Below are 21,988 nucleotides of genomic sequence, written 5' to 3'. Positions count from 1 at the left end.
AATGTCTCTTCTTGTTAGTTTGGTTGCTGACCCCTGACCATGGGAGTCTAGTTCACCATGGGAGTCCAGTTTACCATGAGAGTCCAGTTTACCATGGAAATCCAGTTTACCATGGAAGTCCAGTTCACCATGGGAGTCCAGTTCACCATGGGAGTCCAGTTCACCATGGAAGTCCAGTTCACCATGGGAGTCCAGTTCACCATGGGAGTCCAGCTCACCATGGGAGTCCAGTTTACCATGGGAGTCCAGTTCACCATGAGAGTCCAGTTCACCATGGAAATCCAGTTCACCATGGAAGTCCAATTCACCATGGGAGTCCAGTTCACCATGGGAGTCCAGTTCACCATGGAAGTCCAGTTTACCATGGGAGTCCAGTTCACCATGGAAGTCCAGTTCACCATGGGAGTCCAGTTCACCATGGAAGTCCAGTTCACCATGGGAGTCCAGTTTACCATGGGAGTCCAGTTCACCATGGGCAGGAGTCGGCAACCTGCGGCTCTGGAACCGCATGCGGCTCTTTAAGGACTGCTTCGTGACCTCATTTATTCAGGACCACCGTCCCGTATTCACATTGCATTTGCGGCTCTTGAATTTTTGAGTTTTTTTTTTACCGAAATCGAAGAAAAATGTCTCGTCTTGTCATTTTTGTTACCGACCCCTGGGTGCGATTCAGAACTCGGACGCCTCCCTGCATGTGGAGTTTGCATGTTCTCTCCCTGTTCTGCGTGGGGTTTCTGCCAGGTTTTTTAAGGCAGTTGACAAAAAACATCCCACCCCGCTGTGGAAACTTGACAGGATCCTCCTGAAAAATTACTTTGAGACTCAGCGTGGCTCATGTGTGCAAAGTAGCATAATGCTACACGGATGATGTTAGCTGCAATAACGGCACTGGCTGTATGATGTATGGTATTTTGAACTTCTTTCGCGCATGACGTAGCTAACTGTGCTAATCGTAGGTGCGGGGGAAGGACAAGAAACTAAACGCAAGGAGCAGAGCTGCGTGGTGGCTGAGCGGCGAGTGTGGCGCTTGTGAGTCATGGGGTTTGGGGTTTAAAGCCACGTGCTTTGATGATTAACAAATCTACTTCGTTATTATCAAACGCAATACTGCGTGTACAGTGCATTAAAAGCTCAAGGGTGCCTTTTTCAGTAAACAAGTTTCTCTCGCTTTGTACGTGTTCGCTTTTGTGCGATTTTGTACCCACGTGGTTAACCTATTTCTTCCCAAAATTCGCTGTATGCGGTTTGAATTCAGTCACATGCGGCTATGCGGTCGGACGTGGGACAGATACCATTGTGTGTGTCTACTGTGTGTGCTACTCGGCAAGCAGCTGTCTCGTGCGGTTTCGCTTCGTGCGCGATTTTCTTGGAATGCATCTACTACCGCATAAAGCGAGGGGAACCTGCACTCTATATTTTTGAATCCAACAAATTATCAACGACAATGATGTGATAACGAGAACACGTGCCTCTGCCCATCCATTGTGGTGTAATGGACCACAAGGGACTGCCTTGGAAGTGGTTGTCCTGAGTTCAAATCCCAGGTTTTTATTTGTATCAAGTATTTTTTTGTATATAATATGATGACGTCATTACTCACCTTTAAACAAATTATCTGGTGATGCAAGCAACGGTGAACGACAACGAGACTCAACACATTCGTCAACGACGTTGCATTAAAATAAACACAAATATACACAAGTCACATTTCAGGCAATTGGACCTTCTGTAGTAGCGCACACATGGAGAGGGCGAAAGAGAAATATAGGGTGGAGGACCCTCGTCACAGCATCGCTCGGTGGTTGAATGGGCAACGCGTGTGGGCTGATAGTCGTGGGATCTTGGACCTGGTGTGGAGGAGTGATGGAGGACGTCGAGGAGGTGGTGGGAGACCTGAACGAGGGTGATGAAAGGAGGGCATCACAACTTCTTTTTTTCCTACGGCAATACAACATTTTGTCACTTTAACGCAAATAATCACATTTACACTGGGTTTTTAACAAATTCAAGCTGTAAGCCATTGTTCTACACCGAATCACAGTGAAATGTACCACTGGACATACACGTAAAAAAACGTGTAAACGGTTAAATGGGACTTGTCATAAAAACTGCTGTTTTCACAACAAAATATCTGTTTCACAACAAAATAACACCAAAAACTTGATTCATCAAAAACAATACCGTGAATATATTACCAGACCAACTAAATCTAGCTGTTTAAATCCCATAAAACACTAACTAGTTGTGAAATATGGTCAAATAACATCCCCCCCTCCCTTAATCCGCAAAATATTAGGAAGGCCCTCATCCAGCAGTGGATTTTGTATAAAAGGCAACGAGTGAAAGGGGTCCAATGGAGTGAGATATTACAAAACTAAACGATATCCAGTTGTGTAAATATTTAAATCCCGTGAAAAATGACTGGTAATTATCTTTATTTTAAGAGCAAAACACGACTCAAACAGCATCCATCAACAACATTACGTTCAAAACGCAACACCTACGTTTAGCAAGTGAAATACATACAGTCTGGTGAGCAAAACACTTGGGCAAACATGAATAACGCGATCTCGCCCATCTCTCCCCTCTCATCGCTCTTCCCTCCCCGTGGCTCTCCCCACCAGCTTACGAGGCGCCCTGGCCAAGCCAAGCTCCGCTCAGTTTGGAGGTCACTCTTCCTCTGCTGCCGCCTTCGTCTTTAACCCCCAACTCCCTGACCGTCCACACAACAAAGTCCGTTTCCCCTCTCCACGCTCAAGCCATCTGGCTCCTCTGCTGTGGACTATGAAGCTCCGTCATTCCCTCCCCGCCCTGCATCCTCCTGTCCCTCTCCTCATCCTGTGCAAATAACAGAACAAGCCCTCCCTGTGTTCCGAAATCATGCCGCATTATGTTTGTACACTGCCTAGAGAGATCCAGTCTCACTAAGACGCTTCATAAATCCACAATGTGCTGTGCCGAGGATATCAACTTCAAGTGCTGCTCTTTAAGCGGAACGGGAGCCGCAAGCCCCTGAGTTGAGAGTGGATGGTTTGGTTCCCTTAACGTGGCGCTCATATTGCGACACTCGTCTTGCGCCTGGAAAGAAACCCTGTGGTCACCCGAATCACTTGAGACCGTTCCCTGCTCTCGCCTGGTGGTTGATTAAAATATTCAAGTCGCTCCAGGCGCCACACATCCGTGCGGTTGAGTTCATCACCAACGCGTGGGGCAGCGTGGACTGTCAAGGCACCAACTGTAAAGGCCCTGGGAGCTCGGCACTGACACATCCAGAATCCAAAAATAGACGGGCGCTGTGGTGTAATTATACAGGCATATATATATAGCTACAGTAACACATATGATCTCATAACCTTATCTCATTAGATTTCAAAAGCTAAGCGGGGTTTGAGTCTGCGTCGTGCTTTGGTCGGTGACGGCCATGCATAACAGGTGTGATAGGTTTGCTTCATTATACCGCCGTCTTGTATTGCGGCTCTTGAAATATTGATTGATTTATTTGACCAAATTCGAAAAAAATGGCTCTTCTTGTCATTTTGGTTTCAGACCCTTGATCGAGCAGCACACCACCTATCCCTACTCTCCCGTTCATTCACATCTCGGAAGTAAAAGCGTCACTCAACGCAGATAAAACACAAACCATCAACCCCAGGGAGGCGGAAACTCACGCTTGAGACGGCTCCACGTGCAAGGTTCACCCGGCTCCACGTGCAGAGTTCACCCGGCTCCACGTGCAGAGCCTCACAGCTTGAGGTGCGCACGAAGATGTGTGGCCCTGGCTGCGTGTCTAAATTGTATTTCAGGAGGATACATTGCACAGGAGGCCCCATTTCATTCATTGCATCAGGGCCCCACGACAGCCATCTGTCGCCATGCCACTGCGCCTGTGTAAGTCTGTGTGTCTCTATGTAAGTCCGTGGCATAGCGTTCTGACCCGGCCTCTACAGGACATCTGTGAAAAAATGGCTTAATAGCTCATCGGATTCCTCCGGTATGAATGACGTGTTCTGATTCCGATAGCTCATCGAGCGTGCAGGCGTTGCAACATGGTGCCCTCGCGGGATGGAAAGGGCACAGGTGGTGGACTCTACGAAGAGGTGGAGTGGGAAATTGGACAGGGGGGGGGGCGGGGCTCAATTCCATTCCTTGCGCTAGTGGGTGGGATATATAACGCAATGAAGAGACAGCCAGGGGCCACACATCACTGCAGTGACTGTTCTATAACACTGGTCAACACACTTTTTCTGGCATAAGGTATTCCAACGGGTTTAATGTAATTGTGGGGTGCTGATTCCAAATCTGGCATCAGTTTTTGTCTATCACATCAGGTTTTTGAGATATCAAATATTGCATTTTAAATAAAAACTGCAGAAGAAAAATAATAAATAAATGTGGATATCTACATAAAATAATATTAGAAACACACTATCCTAAAAATACAGCACCATATTTTAACACTAAAGCAGTCACTGGCTCGCAACAACTTGCAATCATAAGTGACGGAGTTAATTTCGGGTAAAATCAATGAAAATGGGGTATGCCGATAGCATAAAAATGAGATGTGATAGAGCAAATCTGAGATCAGATTTGGAATCAGCACCCTGAAATTAGTCTAGAACAGCTGCAAAAGTCCATGCCAGAAATGTTTTAAATCCTTTATATTAAGTTCACTTGCTTGCGCGCTTACGACCGTGCAAATCTTTTGGTCGTTTTTTAACCCATTGCCCGTGATCCAATCGAGCTGACATTTTGCACACAGACTCGTTGTGTGTGACAACACATTTTCGTGAATTTTTTTTCCAAAATGTTACACTTTTAGGAAAAAAAATGTATATGTAATTACCAATTGCTTAATGGTGGCAAGCAATCATCTGACCCATAGGTGGCAGCCATCTCAAGCCAGAGGACGAGAGGACTCTAGCCGCCACGCATATAAAGGATTTATAGTGAAAAACTTGTTTTTACGGGTTAATTGTGTTTTTTTGTTTACCAGTGTAATTCACGTGTCTACGTCGGGTTCACCTGCACACGCCCCAGAGACGACACAGCCCACTTCTGTTGTCCGGGGAACTTCCCGTAATCTCAGTCACCTCTCATCCCAGCCTAGAATCGAACAGAGACCCCCCCACCTCCCCACCAGCGCTTTTGAATCCAGCGTGGAGAGGCCCTGTGTTGATAGAGCTCACCTGGCTGGTCTTGGGGTGTCCTTAGGGGCCGTCCATAAATGACGTCACACGATTTTGGACGATTTCCCCCCCCCCCTCTTTCGTCACACGGCGTCACAAAAAGTCAGACCCCCCCTCAAATATGACGTCACAAAGCTCTGCCCACCCCTTCCCAAAACCATATTTCCATTTTGAAAATAAAACATACTTCAAATCGCTTTACACTATTGTCATTGTAGTGCGTATTTAATGTGGCGCTGCACTCTGATGTTGTAGGAGTGTTGTTATAACAATTAGTGTTGTTATAACAATTCTATATTTATTTAAATTTGCGCATTTTGATGTTACGTCACATTTCTCCCCCCCCCCCCTCGTCACACATCGTCCCAAATGTCTGACCCCCCCCCCAGGTCCGTGACGTCATTTATGAACGGTCCCTTATCTGTGCATGGCAGGGTCACGTGTGTGTGTATGAGCGGCAGTGTCGTGGCTAGCGCACTGCGCTATGAACCCGGCGATCCGAGTTCGATTCCCAATCACGTGCGACACCCAGTGACGGTTATTCCAACGGTTCCTGGCCTCCCCGAGGTCGACTCCGCCTCAAATGAGTACCTGGTGCGGTGTTTGTAATAAACATCGTCACTGGGGAGACAAAGGCGGTCGGGCGTGGTGCTGGCCACCCACCCCCTCGTGTACCGTTCCGGCCTTCTTAGGTGCTCGCTAACAACACTTGCCCCAACAATCTGTTAAGGCTATACGGTAGATCTTTGTCTTTTGTGATCAATATAAACAAAACGCACGTGGTCTCCCGAACGGCGATGTTTACACACTGCATCAGGCACTGTACTCATTTGAGGCTGAGTTGACATAAGCGAGGCTCAGGACCGGTTCAGGTAATCGTTACAGCACAAATCGAACTCGGGTCGCCGTGTTCGTAGCACAGCACACTGACCGCTACGCTGCCGCTCCCCCAAAACGCAGAGTGACAACATCACACACTCACAACAGCAGAGGGAGCTGTTTGGCCAGTAGATGCGTGACTGCGGCGCATTGAAACCCAGAGCGACACCGCGATGAGATTTTGCAAGTGCTGCCAATGTGTGAAAAGTGACTGCATCAATGCATTGGTGTGGTACAATACACTCCTGTTGTTGTTGTTGTTGTGCACCAGGCAATCTAATCGCCGAAACACTTGTGGCATAACTGCAGACGGTTTAAAATGTCAACGTGGGTCAATTTGTCACGATGGAAAATTATGAGCAAAAAGGGTCAAATGTAGGCAGGGAAAAAACGGGAACGGCATTAATGGGTCTGCATTGTGGTCCAGATGTGCGACTGATTTGACCGCAACTGTGATGCGGTTTTGCCAAAGAATTTAAAGGAAATGCAGTCTGGTTTAAAGTAAAAAAAAAGTTTGTTTTTAATAGAACCAGCAACTGACACATGCCCTCTACTATCTTGCCAAGCCACAGTTGTGTGTGATGGAAATTAGGAATGATGCGGGTGAGCTTTGAGGAGGGCCCACACAGGCGACTAAATCACACATGTTCAGCAATCCAGCAGCTATGATTTATCCACTGCTGGATAAAAGTCTCCCCAAGTAGCTTTCCTAACCTGCAGGGGAATGTCGTGAATAGTAGAGGCGTGATCATAGATTGATTAATCAATAAAAACGTATTTAGGCTCACGATTCGTACATCTAATTGCGTGTGTAAGGATCGGTGTATTTGGATTTATATAAATTGTCTGCAGATGAGTAGCTAATATTTCACAGGACCAAATTGCTATTTTACATCTGCCGCGCCCGTAGTCTGTAACTCCCTTGCCCCAAACCTCAACTCCCTAAATCTCTTCAAGTTCAAGCGCAAGACCTCTTACCTCTATCTATAACTAACATCTGTAGAACACAAATATACCCAATGTTAATGTAGAGCCCATTTAGATGTGGGCCCATTCACATGCTGTGTAAATACGAATAATAATACAAATAATGAATTGTCTGTTCAGTGGAAACGTGGTGCTCAGTTCTGTTGTGAGCCCTGAGTCAGTGGTGTAAACTCCACGTTCATATGGTAGGGGCAGCATGTCTATAGGACAGCCACCGCGAACCTCTCATTTCATTGTTGAGAAAATAAGCACCAATTAGTAACTGCACTTTTTTAAAATTTTGATTGCAAACTCGCAGCTCCTCGCAGCCATTGTTTTATATAACAAATAACGAACAGATAACTTTAAGTGTTTTAAAGATGTAGCTTACGTAATTAACAAAAACATTTGGTGAAACTGCATTGACGGTGGTGCACAAGCACAAATAACAAAACTTCTCAACACCTTGGTCGATAACGCTGTGTTCCTAAAAGAAAAAAATAACGAGTTACTGCGGTGATGAGATGTTAACTACCTCGCCTGGTATACAGGAGGTCGTGGGTTCGATCTCGACCCTGACGCCTGTAGATTTGGAGTTTGAATGTTCTCGCCGTCGTCGCGTGGATTTTTGTTTCCGAGTCCTCTGGTTTTTCCATCCACATTTAGAAACGTGCGTTTAGACTATTTGGCTGCTATAAATGTTCACGTGATAAGCCACTTCGTTGAGCTGTCATTTGTGGACCAGGTCACTTCTGAAAAATAACTATATAGCTCATTTAGAACCTTACCTGGTAAAAGAAAAACAATTGTTGAATATTCTTGGTTATTTCGGTAAAGTCACGTAGAAGGGAAATAATAAAATAATAATAAATAATTACTTGATTATTTCCCTTCTACGTGACTTTACCGAAAGAACCAAGAATATGAATCCCTGCAGTCACGAAAGCTTTAAATCAAAATTGTTGAATAGTTTAGTTAAATAATAGATGAGGTTTCAGGCTTACATAACTAGGTACTGATGGAAATGACATGGACAATCTTATCTTGAATTATATATCAATTGTTAACTTGAATCACCCCAGACTTTGCATAGGAACTTCTCCACATTCCCAAATGTAATTTCTCAATCCCCTCTGAATATTTAATGAATTCTAGTCGATGTAATTATTGATTCACCCTTCGATTCGTAGTTCTGTTCATCATTTGTCAATTCTTGCAACGTATCCTCGACAAATCCCACGCTCTGTTTAAATTCTCATTGCAATGTGTGTCTGACTCTGTTTGCCTGACATCCGTGTTTCTATTCTCAACACCCTGGTCACCTCGCACCGGTATAGTCCACGGATACAGTTTTCCATGCTTATTTGGTGAAGCTTAAAGCTGTCATAACATTCCTGTTGTTCGTGACCATATTTCCGACCCATATGTCGTGACCGCTATTCAGAATTGACGCTACACATCCCTCCTCCAAACAATTACAATATGTGAAAACATTTCGTGACAAAAGTTCAAAACCTGAATAATCATGGGTTTTTTTTATTATTATTAAATGCCCACCGTCTGTATTGAGTAGTTTTCCTCCCAGAATGAGTAACGCATTTTAAAAAATAACGAATCCTTTGCATTAAAGTTAACGAACAATAGCCGCATGCGGTGTGGCAGATTCAAAGCACAGCTTGTGCTTGCACAATATATTGTGGAATGTGCTCCAGAGTTGTAATTTAAAATGTAATATGTATTTTTTTGCATGCTTAACAGACCTACACTCACCACACGCTGTCATTTACAGCAGCAGCAATGCAGCCAAGGGGTTGTCAAGAGGTTGCAAGCTGAAGGCAGGCCCACATAAGCCGTGTCTGTTTTGAGAAGACCAAGGGAGAGATTCGACCCTGGTGGCCGTTTTGTCTGCCTTACAGCTGCCCTTATTGGCGTGCATTAAACGTAATTGCATATTCCCTCCGAGGATAAGGGCATACCACAAGCAGCAGTGTTTCCGCTGCCATTTAGCTCCATCTAGCGCTCACTGGTCAGACACTCGCATTGACTTATTCACGTAACAACGGAGCAGTGGATACAATATGGCTTCCGATGACGGCCCAAGGGCACTACTGGGTTTGTTATTCACGTTTTCAGTCCAACTCTCGTACCTCCGATTAACCGGAAGCCGTTCAACATACATACAACTCCAGATCATCTCAGTAGAGCCATTGTGTGGGCCACCTTTAAGGAGAGTGAACTTGGGTGGGCCAGAGGGACACCTGTTCGTTCAGGGCGCACCCCAGAACCCAAAGACCCCCACCCCCCCTTTAGCCTGAACAGTGTTGGGGCAAGTGCTGTTAGCAAACAGTACGCATAGGGGTGGGTGGCCAGCACAACGCCCCGATCGCCTTCGTCTCTCCAGTGGCAATGTTTACGCACCACACCAGGTCTTCATTTGAGGCTGAGCCGACCTAGGGGAGGACCTGGACCAGCTCAGATATTCGTCGCTGGTGTTGGTGGCCATGAGCGGGAATCGAAACCGGTTCGCTGAGTTCGTAGCGCAGCGCACTAACCGCTACACGACCGTTCCCCACCCTCAATACCCCCTACCACCCAGACAGATTTCCCTGGAGGCAAGGCCAGGTGTAGCCGTGTGGCCAATAGTCTGAACCATTCACCTTTTAACCTTGGGGTGTAACAGCGGATGTCCTTTCGCTCCTACACTTGCTTAACATTTTGTTTTGTTCATCAAATAGTTCAATGAGCCTTTTTGTGGCTGTACCGGTGGAATGTCTATCTAGTGCGGATACAGTTCACTAATCTTATTTACGCCTCGGCATGGTCAAGGGATGGCTTACCTCCTCCTGGTCGACCCTGTTCGGATATTCTGATGACCTGGTAATTCAGGATCGCTCTGAGGAACTGGAGATTGTTCATCGAGCTAGAGGTTACCACAAAGCGGTTGGGCCTTACCATCAGCCCCACCACAATAAGCTACCTATCTGGGTACTGTGTCATTACTAAAACTAAACTTCCTTAACCCTTGCAGCCAGCTATGGTTGCAGGGTTTTGGTAGTACATGTTTATGCCATTTATTGTAAAAATTCCGTCACAGTTCCTATGATTGCTTTTTCATTTCTTTCATGGCTTTATTTTGGTGATTTCTAAAAGTGTATTGGTTTAGCCATGTTTGTTTGTTGTAGTACAGAGTTAGACTGATGGCCTTAATCTAAGTTGTCTTATGGTTGTTGTTGTTGTTTGACTTGTATCCCACTGGGATTTTTGCACACAGTGTTGGTGTACGGTGTTTTTTCTGCAATATTTTGCTGTCTTTTCTTGGATTTTCTGTTTGCACTTAGTCACATATCCACTTTAAGATGTTTTTTGTTCATGTTTTTGTTTTTTGTTTGTTGCGGTTGCACCCGATTCAAGAGCCGAATGGCTCACAGGACTATACCTAATAAATGAACTTGAACTTCTGGAGAGGGTGGAGTTCCCATACTTAAAGCAGCGTGCCGCCGATGGCTAGCTTCAGCTTGGCAGCGGCTCTCACACCACGTCAATCGAGCAGCATTATCTATTCATTGGCTGCATGGATTTGCCAACGACGGACGCTGTTGGAACCAGTCGTCGGCAACTGGGGGAGGCTCATGAAGGATTGCTACTGGGCAGTTGGAAGGCAGAGGACTGACAATGGAGTTGGCAGTGAGGAGTTTAGCTTGCATATCTGCCAGTCAACCCATAATGTCCCTCGACCTTTTACCAGAAAAAATAAAACATTTACTTGGCCCTCTTTGTTGTGATAATTTTGTTGTTTGTGCTTTTTTTTGGTGCCATTTCTTAAAGTTTAATCTTTTTTTTTCGATGGTAGGGTTTTCATTTGCTTGGTAGTAGCTGTATATATGATTTGGTCCTTGCATTATAATTCATGTACAGCGTTATGGGATGCTATTCGCATGAATGATGTGATATAAAATGAAAGTATGCATGTTCACCTACTCTGGAAAAGTGTTGTGGCGATGTCACCTCCATTTAGTAGCAAATGGCAGCTGTTTGGTGCGATCAGTAGAAAATCCCATATCACCATTACCTCTGGAATTTATTTTAAAATGTAAAGCATTTAACTATTGAGAGAATGCATTTACAAAGATATCCGACTCGTTGCGAAACCACCCAGACAGACTGCGCATCGTTGTTCTTAGGTTTCAGTTAGCACCTCCGATTAGCACGGATGGGTACGTACGGTGCGAAAGAAGTTCAACAAATGCAGTTGACCAGATTCTATTTTAGAAGTGAAACTCATTGCCCTTTGTGCAGCATTGCATTTGCAATATTTCTTGCAATAAACATACATCGACTAGTTTGAACACACATAGAACACTAATTGTAGATTTCCACGTGTAGTTAATGAAATCATCCTTGAGATGATTTATTTGAGTAGAACATAGTGCACGCGTCACGAGACCAAATGTGCAGGAGACCCAGATTTGCTCACAGGTGACACTGCTGGCTACTTTGAATGCACACCTGTTGAGTGGGAACGCCCGACACGTTCTGGAATGAAATATACAGGGGGGGGGCTTGAACATGACGTCAGTCCGAGCCAAGAGGTTCATAGCACAGCATGCGAACGAACCCATTGCTTCACCACGGCCCCCAACCCCACAAAGTCTACGAATGCTAACAACATCAAAGGGTTCATATTCTTAGGTTTTTTCGGTAAAGTCACGTAGGTAAAATATAAACATTAATGAAAGTAAAATAGTGATTAAAATAGTGATTTTTATTTTACTTTCATTAATTTTAATGTTTTACCTACGTGACTTTACCGAAAAAACCTAAGAATATGAATCCTTGCAGTCACGAAAGCTTCAAATCTAACATCAAAGGGGGTTACCTCCGCTTACATAGCATGACAAACCTAATAATTTCATGCCATTCTACGCGTGCATCTGCACCTGTCTGAAAACTGGTCTCAACAAATTGTTGCTAACACTGCCGTATAAATGGAAATGAATAACCTAATAATCACCGGACATTTTCAACATTGGGTGTTTTACACCATTGGAACCTCCTTTTGGTTTTTTACCCTTTTATCTGGCAACAAAACTGAGACCTTTTTTGGCATCATCTGGTCCAACACCATGTGAGACTAGGCTCTAAGAAAAGCTCGGGTGTGGACCAATCAATTTCAAGGACAGTGCATACATTATCAGAGTTGTTTTTTGTTTGCATTCCGACCGCAGGTATTGTGGTCAATGCAAACATGACTCCTTGTAAAAAAAGGTGTCCGTTTTGTTGCCAGATAAAAGGGTAAAAAAACCATTATCAATTATCATTGGGTGCTTTGTTGCTATCATAACGCCTTTGTATTACACGCTTTTATTTAACTCACTGTCTGTTGTCGTATCCTCAAATCTTGTAAGTCAATTTTAACCCACTTCCAAATGTCGTATCGACTGCTAACTTGGTATACGTATGACATACTGGTGACAATACTATATTCTATCATTGAAAATAAATCTATTTTTAAACAATCTTTTTTATGTTATGTTTTGGCTTCGGTCTAATTGTCCACGCTTAACAGACGTTGGCTGTAAATCACCACGGCCCCTTACGTTATGGCAAGCCTCGGGGCCACTTCCTGGAGTCGTGGAGTTCTGCCATTACTCGTACGGTACATTTCATTAAAGCGTGTTTTTTTTAAAGTGATTTTAAATATTTTTTATTCCAATGTTTTTCTAGTATTGAAAGGCAACACCTTGGAATGTCAGCATGAATGAAAAGCTCTAAGTTATACAGGGTGTTCCAAAAATATGGACCCAATTTCAAAGCAGTATATTTCACGATGGCAACATGTTACAATGACACAAAAAGTTACAAACGGTTTAATGAGTTAGCAAGTTTTGTTAACCATTTTATAAATGCTTTATGTGCCCTCCACCTGCTGTACAGACAACATCGAGACGATAGTTGAATTCGTCCCAAACGCCTCTCAAAGTGTCTTCTTCCACTGAAGTCACCGCTGCCGTGATTCTTTTTTTGAGGTCTTCCAGATTAGTCACGAATGGTGGCAAAAAAACACGGTCTTTTACGTATCACCACAAGAAAAAGTCGCAGGGTGTGATGAAACGCACGCTGCACCGCAATTACGGATTCAGTCTTGCTGAACTGCAGAACGCAAAACGCCGGGAGAGGCATCTAGCGGTAATCATTTGAAACTCGATGCCCCGCCCTTTCAAGTGGTAAGAGTTTCATTCATGGGCGGTTCGTGGTTGCAGAGATATAGCGATTTCTAATCGGGTTCATCTTTTTGAAACACCCTGACATTAAGTAACACCAAAACAGGTATAAAAAATTCGAAGGTTATTGCCGACCTTCACAATCTTAACACAACACGTTATTTGTAAAAGATATCACCATCGCATACATTTTATATTTTCAAGTTTGTGATTATGCATTGATAAAGAATTCTTGGAAGAAACATTAGTTCCCAAAATGTACAAAAGAAACAAACAAATGTTCACATAGCGCAGTAAATTAAAGATTTCTTTTTATTTTATTTTAAAAGTGAATACATAAAATCTGTAAATAAGGAGCTTATGTCGGAATCCGTGAAACCGTGAAGGTGTGAGTCCTTTCTGCTCCAAACACGCGACATCCATCCCGTGCAGCGCAACTCGCAATGACGAGGCTAAACCTTCCGTACGCGTAAGAATTTGAGAAACATAAATTAATGCATTTACGAAAAAATAGCTATAACAATGCTGTCAGATAAACAGGGCGTTAGTGAAGATATTTATATATATTTCCCAATATATAAGTAAAGCTATACAGGTAACCTAAGGATTAATCCTTAGTAATGAAAGGTGTGCAAAATGCACGTTTAAAACATTACACAAGCTTCAATAATAACATGGCTTAAACTAAACCACGTACTCGTACAATAAATGTTGTGTTTCAAAATGTTTTTTTTTTCTCAACTTCGTTTTATTGCTTTACAAATAGGGAACAACTATAAATGTGTTACATTCAAATATATATTACAAGAAGGTAATTACCGGAAAACGGTAAGAATAGGGAAATACTCTACTGAGTGATGGGGACATATAGGAGATGAAAACCATAAAGTTATTGCAGAAACAATTGAACAATTGACTGCATTTAATTGTGCATTCATAACACTTTCTTTAAGTGGAAACACTTAGTGTGTAAAATAGAACATTGGTTTAGGGTTGCCATTAAAATGGTAGAACTTTTGAAAAAAAGGGCCGTTCCAGCATTTGGCTAAAGTTACACTGTATTTACTGAAAAACATTGACATTGTAACAGCATTTTAGATTTCACCTTAAAGAGAAGCATTACTATTTGGCCCACTGGTATTTTACTTGGTTAGACAAGTTTAAAACGACACATCTGTAAATTGTAATAACATTATATAGCATGTGTTAAAAATAATTGTAACATGCAAGCAGCGCTGGAACTGCCCTTGTTCACCAAAATTGCTGAATGTTACCAACCCTATACTCATGTTAACAATACTGTCTACTTAAAGCAACACCTGTGCATTTTAGCATTGACGACAACTATGATTCATCTTACAATGTACAAACATCTTAACGCATAGCATTCTTTCATGGCGAATAAACAGAGTTGAAATAAATAAGAGAGAAAAAAAAGACAATACGTTTCCCTCCAAGTTTGAGCCATACAAGGTGTCATACTTTTTGGACACTGAAAATGCAATGTCTTTACGGCTTTCATCCATCAGAAACTGCACCTACTCAAATTCTCCAAATATAGATTTCAACATACACTATATAAACCTTTTATAAATATTATCATCCCTTGTCATAACCCTGCAATAATCTGTAGGGTTTCCTTCCCATGATTTATACTTCTAATTGCCAAGTGCTGCAAAAGCGAGCATGACAAATTATACTTTTGAAAAGCCTTGTCTGGTAGTGACTGTGTAAAATTTAAAATTAGCATGCAGCATATTAATTTTCGGACTTTAAAAAGTGTATTTTTTGTCATCTTATTGCCTTCCACATTTCCATTTGCAAACCACTTGTTGGACCGAAAAGATGCATGTACATTCTTGGGAAACACAAGAGGGCATCCCTGAGACGCGGGAGATGAGTGATCACACGGTCTAATTGGTTTGAGATCTAAACACGTAACCATGTATGAAATTATTGGTGCAAGTGCTATAAAAGTTAAGCGTTGTATGATGGAAAATATATATAAAAGCATTGTAATTAAAAGGCGTTGACATTTTCACTGTTGTGCTAGAACAAAATATTGTTAGATGCATTAAAAAAGCCAATATTTTACATATCAGGACTAACTGAAATTATAGTTTCCATCACAATACTGATTATAAATGTGGATGAATACATTTTGAAAGTCCCAATACTATGGTGGACTTGTGGAGGAAACAAGTTGGGTATTTTGCAAAGGGCATTAAGGGACTGCAATTTTTTTTGTAATATGAACTTTGAGTGCTTAGTGATACTGAATGTCAGTAATTAAAATAAGAACAAAAATACACGTTACAGGTAAAAAAAAACTCAAGCTTTAAAAGGAAAGTGCAAAGACCATATTAAGGGCAAGTCAAATGAGAAAAAGTGGGTGCTTTTGGCACCAAACCTACCCAAGAGCATACTTGATTGTCTAGAGTAAAAGTATGTTATTTACATACAAAACTTTAATACGCTGGAATATTTCATTGAAAATTATTTCACACTCCAAAGTTACTGTTCTCTGCACGATGTTGGACATTAGAACGGTTGAATCGTCAGATCCAAAAAAAAAGATTTTGGCATTTTTTAAAATGTATTTAATTTCTTATATAAAAGAAAAGTAACAAGATATAAATTATGGGCCATTGAGACAGCATTACACGCAAGAGTATGAATTGTGCAGTAAATGGGAAAACCATGAATATAGGGCTTTAGTCTAATGCCTTGCACATTTTAGCGTTAGAAACACAAGCAGCATTATAAAGGTTAAGCAATGAAATGGTCATACACATCCCTACTTCAATCAAAAAGGACTATCCCTGAGAAAGGCTAGAGGTTACGAGATCTGTTAAAAGGAACCTTCGAAATGTCACCACTACAAACCAACATCACAAAGATCTATAACAGGACACATGAAAACAAAACCATTTTCCTTCAATATATTATTTGTGTTGCTTGCACAAAACAATACAACAATGGGATTCTGTCACCTTACATCGCTACAAACCCACACTAACTTAACCATCAACATCACTAATCTCTCAGCTGAGAACCAAAGAAGAAAGGATGAGTTGAACACCAATACATATTACAATAAAAAATAATGCTCTTAAAACAGTGAATTCTTGTCATTTTTCCACAAACCCAAATTATTTACTTATTTAATTCAAAGGTAGAGAAGAGATACTTCAATTCAGGTATCAAGCAAGACACCTTAATAATACCATTCTTACTTTTCCCATGTTCAAAATAAACACTAAATGCTACATAGTTGTGCTGGAGGCTTAAAAAAGTACTATACGCAAAAATATATAATGCAAAATTACACGTTAAAACGTGTTTGGCTTTATTCGAGGAACCAAGAGACATAGGATAAAAAAACACTAATGAAAAATATTACTTTAAAAGCCAGCAATTGTATAAGCTTTCCTTCAATGGGTTATTGCTACCGTGTGGAATTTAATGTCTAGTGAGACAGTGAAAATATCATAATTTTGCTCGATGAATTCCTTTACCATTAAATGTATTGTCACTCTCCCTGAGACTATGACCCAGTTAACACATACACACACCATTCATTAAGTCGAAATAACACAAATCTGTATACATATGCATACAGAAGTATAAACACTTAATAATTGTACACACACAAAAGCAATCAACCCAGGCACAAATTGATGAACGCATACCATGTAAGTATGCGTTGCTATGTACATAATGGGATTTGAAAATACGAACGAATGTGAACCATCACGTTATTTTCGAAAAACAGTGATTGTGATGATATACTACTGGTACGTATACAAAGGAGTCTCAGAAAAAAAAGTGTCAAAGTACAGAGATGACATTAAAGGGAACATGTCAACAAATAGGGACTTGAACACTCCCATTCATTCATTCATTTTTCTACCCACCCAAATAAAAAAGGTGCTCAAGCACAAATATAGATGCAACTCACATCTGTATAGTCCCCAAATGTATATCTAGACAAAAAATACTATTGCACTAGGGAGCAAGGAGCAAATAATGTGTGCAAAAATGTTTTTAAAGGGAAAAAATAACAAGTAGCAAATCATGAAGGTTACTCTACGTATGCGGCATCCAATAGTACATCGACATATATATAAATTGGAACGCTGTCTTCAACACGTAAACAATTCCACACTGCCACCAAGCCACCACCACTTCCTTTTCTCATGCTGGAATGTTTGCAGAGCACCACCAATTTAGCCACCACCAGCAGACACTTTAGCAGAAGCATGTGCAATGTCACTTTTTTCATCGTTATTTTCATTATTGTATTTTTTTTTAAAAGGCGCACATTCAATTGACCTACCAAAGTAGTGAAGCCACAATACCGCATGTAATGTGTACGCAAAAATGTATAGATGCACTTATAAACCTGGGCCGGATTGGGTTATATAGGGCATACGAATGATCAGTTCTTCCAATGGTGTGTACAATTATACACGCAAATACAATTGTATTGTCTGTCAACTCAAAGTCCCTTTTTTGGAAAATTTAACGTGGATAATGCATGCAATAAAATTGTATTGTCATCTTACTCTTAAATCACCAGTTATCAAAATTTGCTCACAAAGACCAAAATAATAAGCAGTTAGGTATGCAGATGGTGGGAGAAAACACATTGGCGTTTGTGAAAGTTTAGTACAGTATTTGGTACAGTTACGCACAAAAATATACTCTTAAAATTTTGAATGCACAATACATCTTACAACGTTTTACCCCAAATATAAGGTGTCTTCAAAAAAAATACACACTTTTCAAAAATGCGTAAATCTCATCAGCACGATTGTATCCAGACAAGGCTTTTTGACATGTCTCTGCTCTTCATAACCATTGGAACTTTTAGTGCGGATGCCACAAAGACGAGGATCAAGTGTAATACTATAATTTCCAGGTTACAAATTAAATAAGAATCCATAAACCATTTTAACTTTTAGTGCGGGTGTCACAAAGACAATGGTGAAGTGTAACACAGCAATTTCCAGGATACAAATCAGAATAAAGTATTGTTTTCTTAATAATCTACTTTGAATGCCCATGCTAATAAAACGCTTGTTTTAGTTACATACTAAAACAATTACATATAAGAAAATACATTACTTTACAGAAAATAGACGTGCTGTTTTGTTGATGTAATTTTTACAGTTATGAACTGACTGCATTGTTTTTCAGTTTGAGTCTAATATCCACACTTATATCATTATAATCAACGATCATAGCCGTTCAAATTCGTGAGAATATTAATGGAAACATTTTCAAGATTTGGAAAATTGGTTTAACAATGTGCAATAAAATATCATGGGCTTAAAAGTACTGGCACCCGTCTATATACATGGACTAAAATGTACCACTTTAAAATATATTATCCTGTTTGTAGTAATTTTAGTAACGCGTTTGTTCTACATACTTTGCATGGAAAGAATATTGTAACTTCAGATTTTTATAAACGGTATTTGAAAATTGAGAAACGTGCCACGGACATTTGAGTGTTAAGCGACTTGCGTGCCGTAACCAACGGTGGGACACATTATGAACAAATGTCCACTTGCAGCGTTTGTCAGGAGCACAAGTGGTACACGTCCACTGAGGCCATCAGCTGGATATACAACTTTCGACGTCAATTTATAGTTGGTACTCAATTCATATCCATACGAAAGAGAGTGTTACACTTCTCCATTAAAATGTACAGCCTCAAATAATTAGGACAAATGTAGGAACGAAATATCACAAATACAGGACTATTCGTAAATAAAAAGGACATTCAACCACGGAAAGAAAAAAAACACAACAATTGATTGTCAACACTGTAGCCTTTCTTAAAGACTTCCACTCTTGCAAAGATACATTCATCTCTTCGCTTCATTTACCCTGAATCCAACAGTTATAGCGTCTTGTTTTTTTCCCCCCCAAGAGTAATTTCTTGAAACCAATAAAATATACATTTCAAGTCTTTTAAAATCTAAAATTGCCATACCACACTGATGCCTGGTGAGTGCTAAAATGAATATATACAGCCCAGTTTACACATTACTTTTTTTTATGACATGACTGTGATCGGAGCCAAATCCTTTGGCTCTTCATGACAGGGACGGAGTTAAGTGCTTATTTTGTTAATGTTAAGGTTATAATGCTTTAAGCAATTAAAGGGAAACGACATTTGTTTTTATTTTCACTCTAAAATTATACAAAATATAGTGTTTGTAGTGCCTAAAACACATCAGGTGTAAAATACTATCGCTTTAAACTATCAGTAGTTTGTTCAAAGTTTGAGAAAACAATTTAGCATGCATACACTGCATGAGATTCAGGCCAATCTTCCAGAAGCCTCCACTGGTTGAAAGAAAACAAAATACACTCATGCAGCTTGGAATTAATGTGCAATTTATACTATACTTGTGTTTAGTGTGCTGCGATAAAATAGTCAAATCACAGGGTTTACGTTTTTCAAAATAACGTTTCGCATAAAACGCGTTGCGACTTGTCAAAAACATACCATATACCTGGGTATTCCCAGATAACGTGAACTAAAATGGCAGGAATTTGTGTTAGAATGTTGTTATTGGTTCTGCTGGAAATTTATTGCTAAGTGCACACCACCAATCCGGGTGGAGAATGCTCATCAGTAGAGGCTTTACTGCTTGTAGAAAATATTTTCATGTTGATGCTTAGTTTGTTGTTGTTGTTGTTGTCGTTTTACATTTACCACACCCTGCTGGTCAGTTGTTGAGCATCACACTTTGTATAACTTCAGCAAGCTGAGGCTTTATGTGAAGCGACGCTTATCACTAAAGTTCAAGTTTTCGTAGAAAGTGGGACACAGGTGAAATATAGTGAAGTCAAGCACGGCTTCTTGCTACAACACAGCATGTTGTCGCTGTGCATCTTGTTACTGAATATTTTCTTTTAGCAAACCGGCAGTAAGATTCCTCGTCATTGGCTCTGGTACCCATCCATTTAGAATGGGAAAAAAATGGGACCAATGGGAAGCTGGCCTCACAAGAGATTTCGCAAGAAAAGATTGATTAGCGATGATACCTTGGTTCATGTTGCACACCGGAATTAGAAAAAAAAACGAGTTCATTTCAGTTTTGTGGAAATCCTGATGATGGAAATTAAGTTTTTACCCCTTCTAAAAAGAATGGTGCACACCATGAAACCAGTGTAGATACTAATCTTGTTGTGCTTCGTTCAGATAGTTGAGTGACCTGAAACGCGCCAGCCTTTAAATAATCCATCATTAGATCTGAATCTCCTACTTCATGGAGGAGTGCATCCCACCCTAAATGCTATAGAGCCATGGATTAACATCACATTGGTGGCATATCCATTACATCTGCCATAAATGCAGTGGATTGTTGGCTCAAAACTATTTAAGATGGGGCAGCTCTAAATATTTTTTCCTGAGCTCCCTCGAAACTCACCTGCAGCACTGAGGAACGGACCCTGTTATGTCGAAATATTCCTGATGGTTTTGGTTGCGAAAATGCGAGGTAACTTCAGCTTGAGCCAGCTGCCGATAGTTTCTATCATGCTAAACTTCACAGCAGAAGTGCCTTTGCAATCCTACCTTCAAACAATGCTCTGGTGTGCATCTGTATCATCCGTTGATTGCATTTGTGTTCGCGTTGTGACAGCCACTCAATTGTCCGCTAAGCACTGAAGACCACTTGAAAAAAGTTGACTTGCAGTGTGAAGATGGGGGGGGGGGTGGTGCGAGTGGCTTCCATCAATATTAACGCCTGGCTGAGACCACTTGGACATAGCGAGGGGAATGGCTAGGATTGAAGGTGGGTACAAGGAGGGACGAGGGAGATCAAGAGTGGGCTGTGAAATACACAAGCAACCGGTGTTGGATCCCATGTGCTATTGCTTCAGGTAGCTTCTGAGCCTCGACTCAAAACTCATGTGCCGCATGCCGAACGGTGTTCATAAAACCCCCCCGCCAGCCCTCCCCAACCAATGTCACGTGCAGACAAGCAGCACTAGCAGCAGCAGCAGTGGCAGCAAATGACAGTGGGCATCAGTTCCCGTTGGCTGCTGAGCCAGGCTGCAACTGCTGGATGTCAGAGCTGAAGAGCTCCTTGTAAAGCGGCGGGAAGTGGGAGTGCACTATATCCTGATGACCCTCTCGGAACTCCTGAAACTTCTCCATGTGCAGCGCGCACACCTGTCGTAGGACTCCCACCTTGGGCAGCAACTGTACACGCAACAACAAAACCAACACCAAATGTTGACCTGAATTTTGCATGGCATTACGTTCATGCGATTGTAAATCGAGCAGCGATGCGTACGAGCAAACATTTGCGGGACATTGGGCCATCGTAAAATGCTAATATTTCAACGGCTGTCATTTAAAATTGTGAATTCGGAATAATTTTACAAAAGCGATTCAATTTGGTACACATTGAATCATAATTCAGGAGACCGTGTACTACTTCGTGAATTAAACTATTTTCTAAAGCAAATGTTTAAAAAGGTATAGATTGTGCAATAACTTTGCATAAACTAAAGTTGATTTCAGTGTTTCCCTGTTTAACATTGCTGCAACACTATGGGGAAAACGTTGCATGAGGCTCTGCAGCACACAACCTCATTCAAAACAGATGACTAAATACAAATGCAAGTATTTTATTGATTTAAATAAGCAATTCAAGCATGAAAATAATGGGCAACAAATTTGCTTTGTTAAACATTGGATGTTGCGCA

General features: G+C 41.3%; 1 protein-coding gene across 3 annotated transcripts in view; it reads right to left on the bottom strand.

Annotated features, from left to right (window-relative positions):
- Positions 1-13,546: 13,546 nt before the first annotated feature.
- Positions 13,547-21,988, bottom strand: part of LOC144741467 (nuclear receptor ROR-alpha A-like) — a 32,974-nt gene continuing 24,532 nt past the window's right edge. For all 3 annotated transcript variants that reach the window (XM_078623993.1, XM_078624001.1, XM_078624008.1), the window contains exon 11: positions 13,547-21,479. In XM_078623993.1, the coding sequence (XP_078480119.1) occupies positions 21,303-21,479 (177 nt within the window). In that variant the 3' untranslated portion in view covers positions 13,547-21,302. The remainder of the gene's footprint in view (positions 21,480-21,988) is intronic.

Source organism: Lampetra planeri, chromosome 3 (assembly GCF_965212315.1).
Source record: "Lampetra planeri chromosome 3, kcLamPlan1.2.h2, whole genome shotgun sequence".
NCBI lineage: Eukaryota > Metazoa > Chordata > Hyperoartia > Petromyzontiformes > Petromyzontidae > Lampetra > Lampetra planeri.
This window is presented reverse-complemented; position numbering and strand designations above follow the sequence as displayed.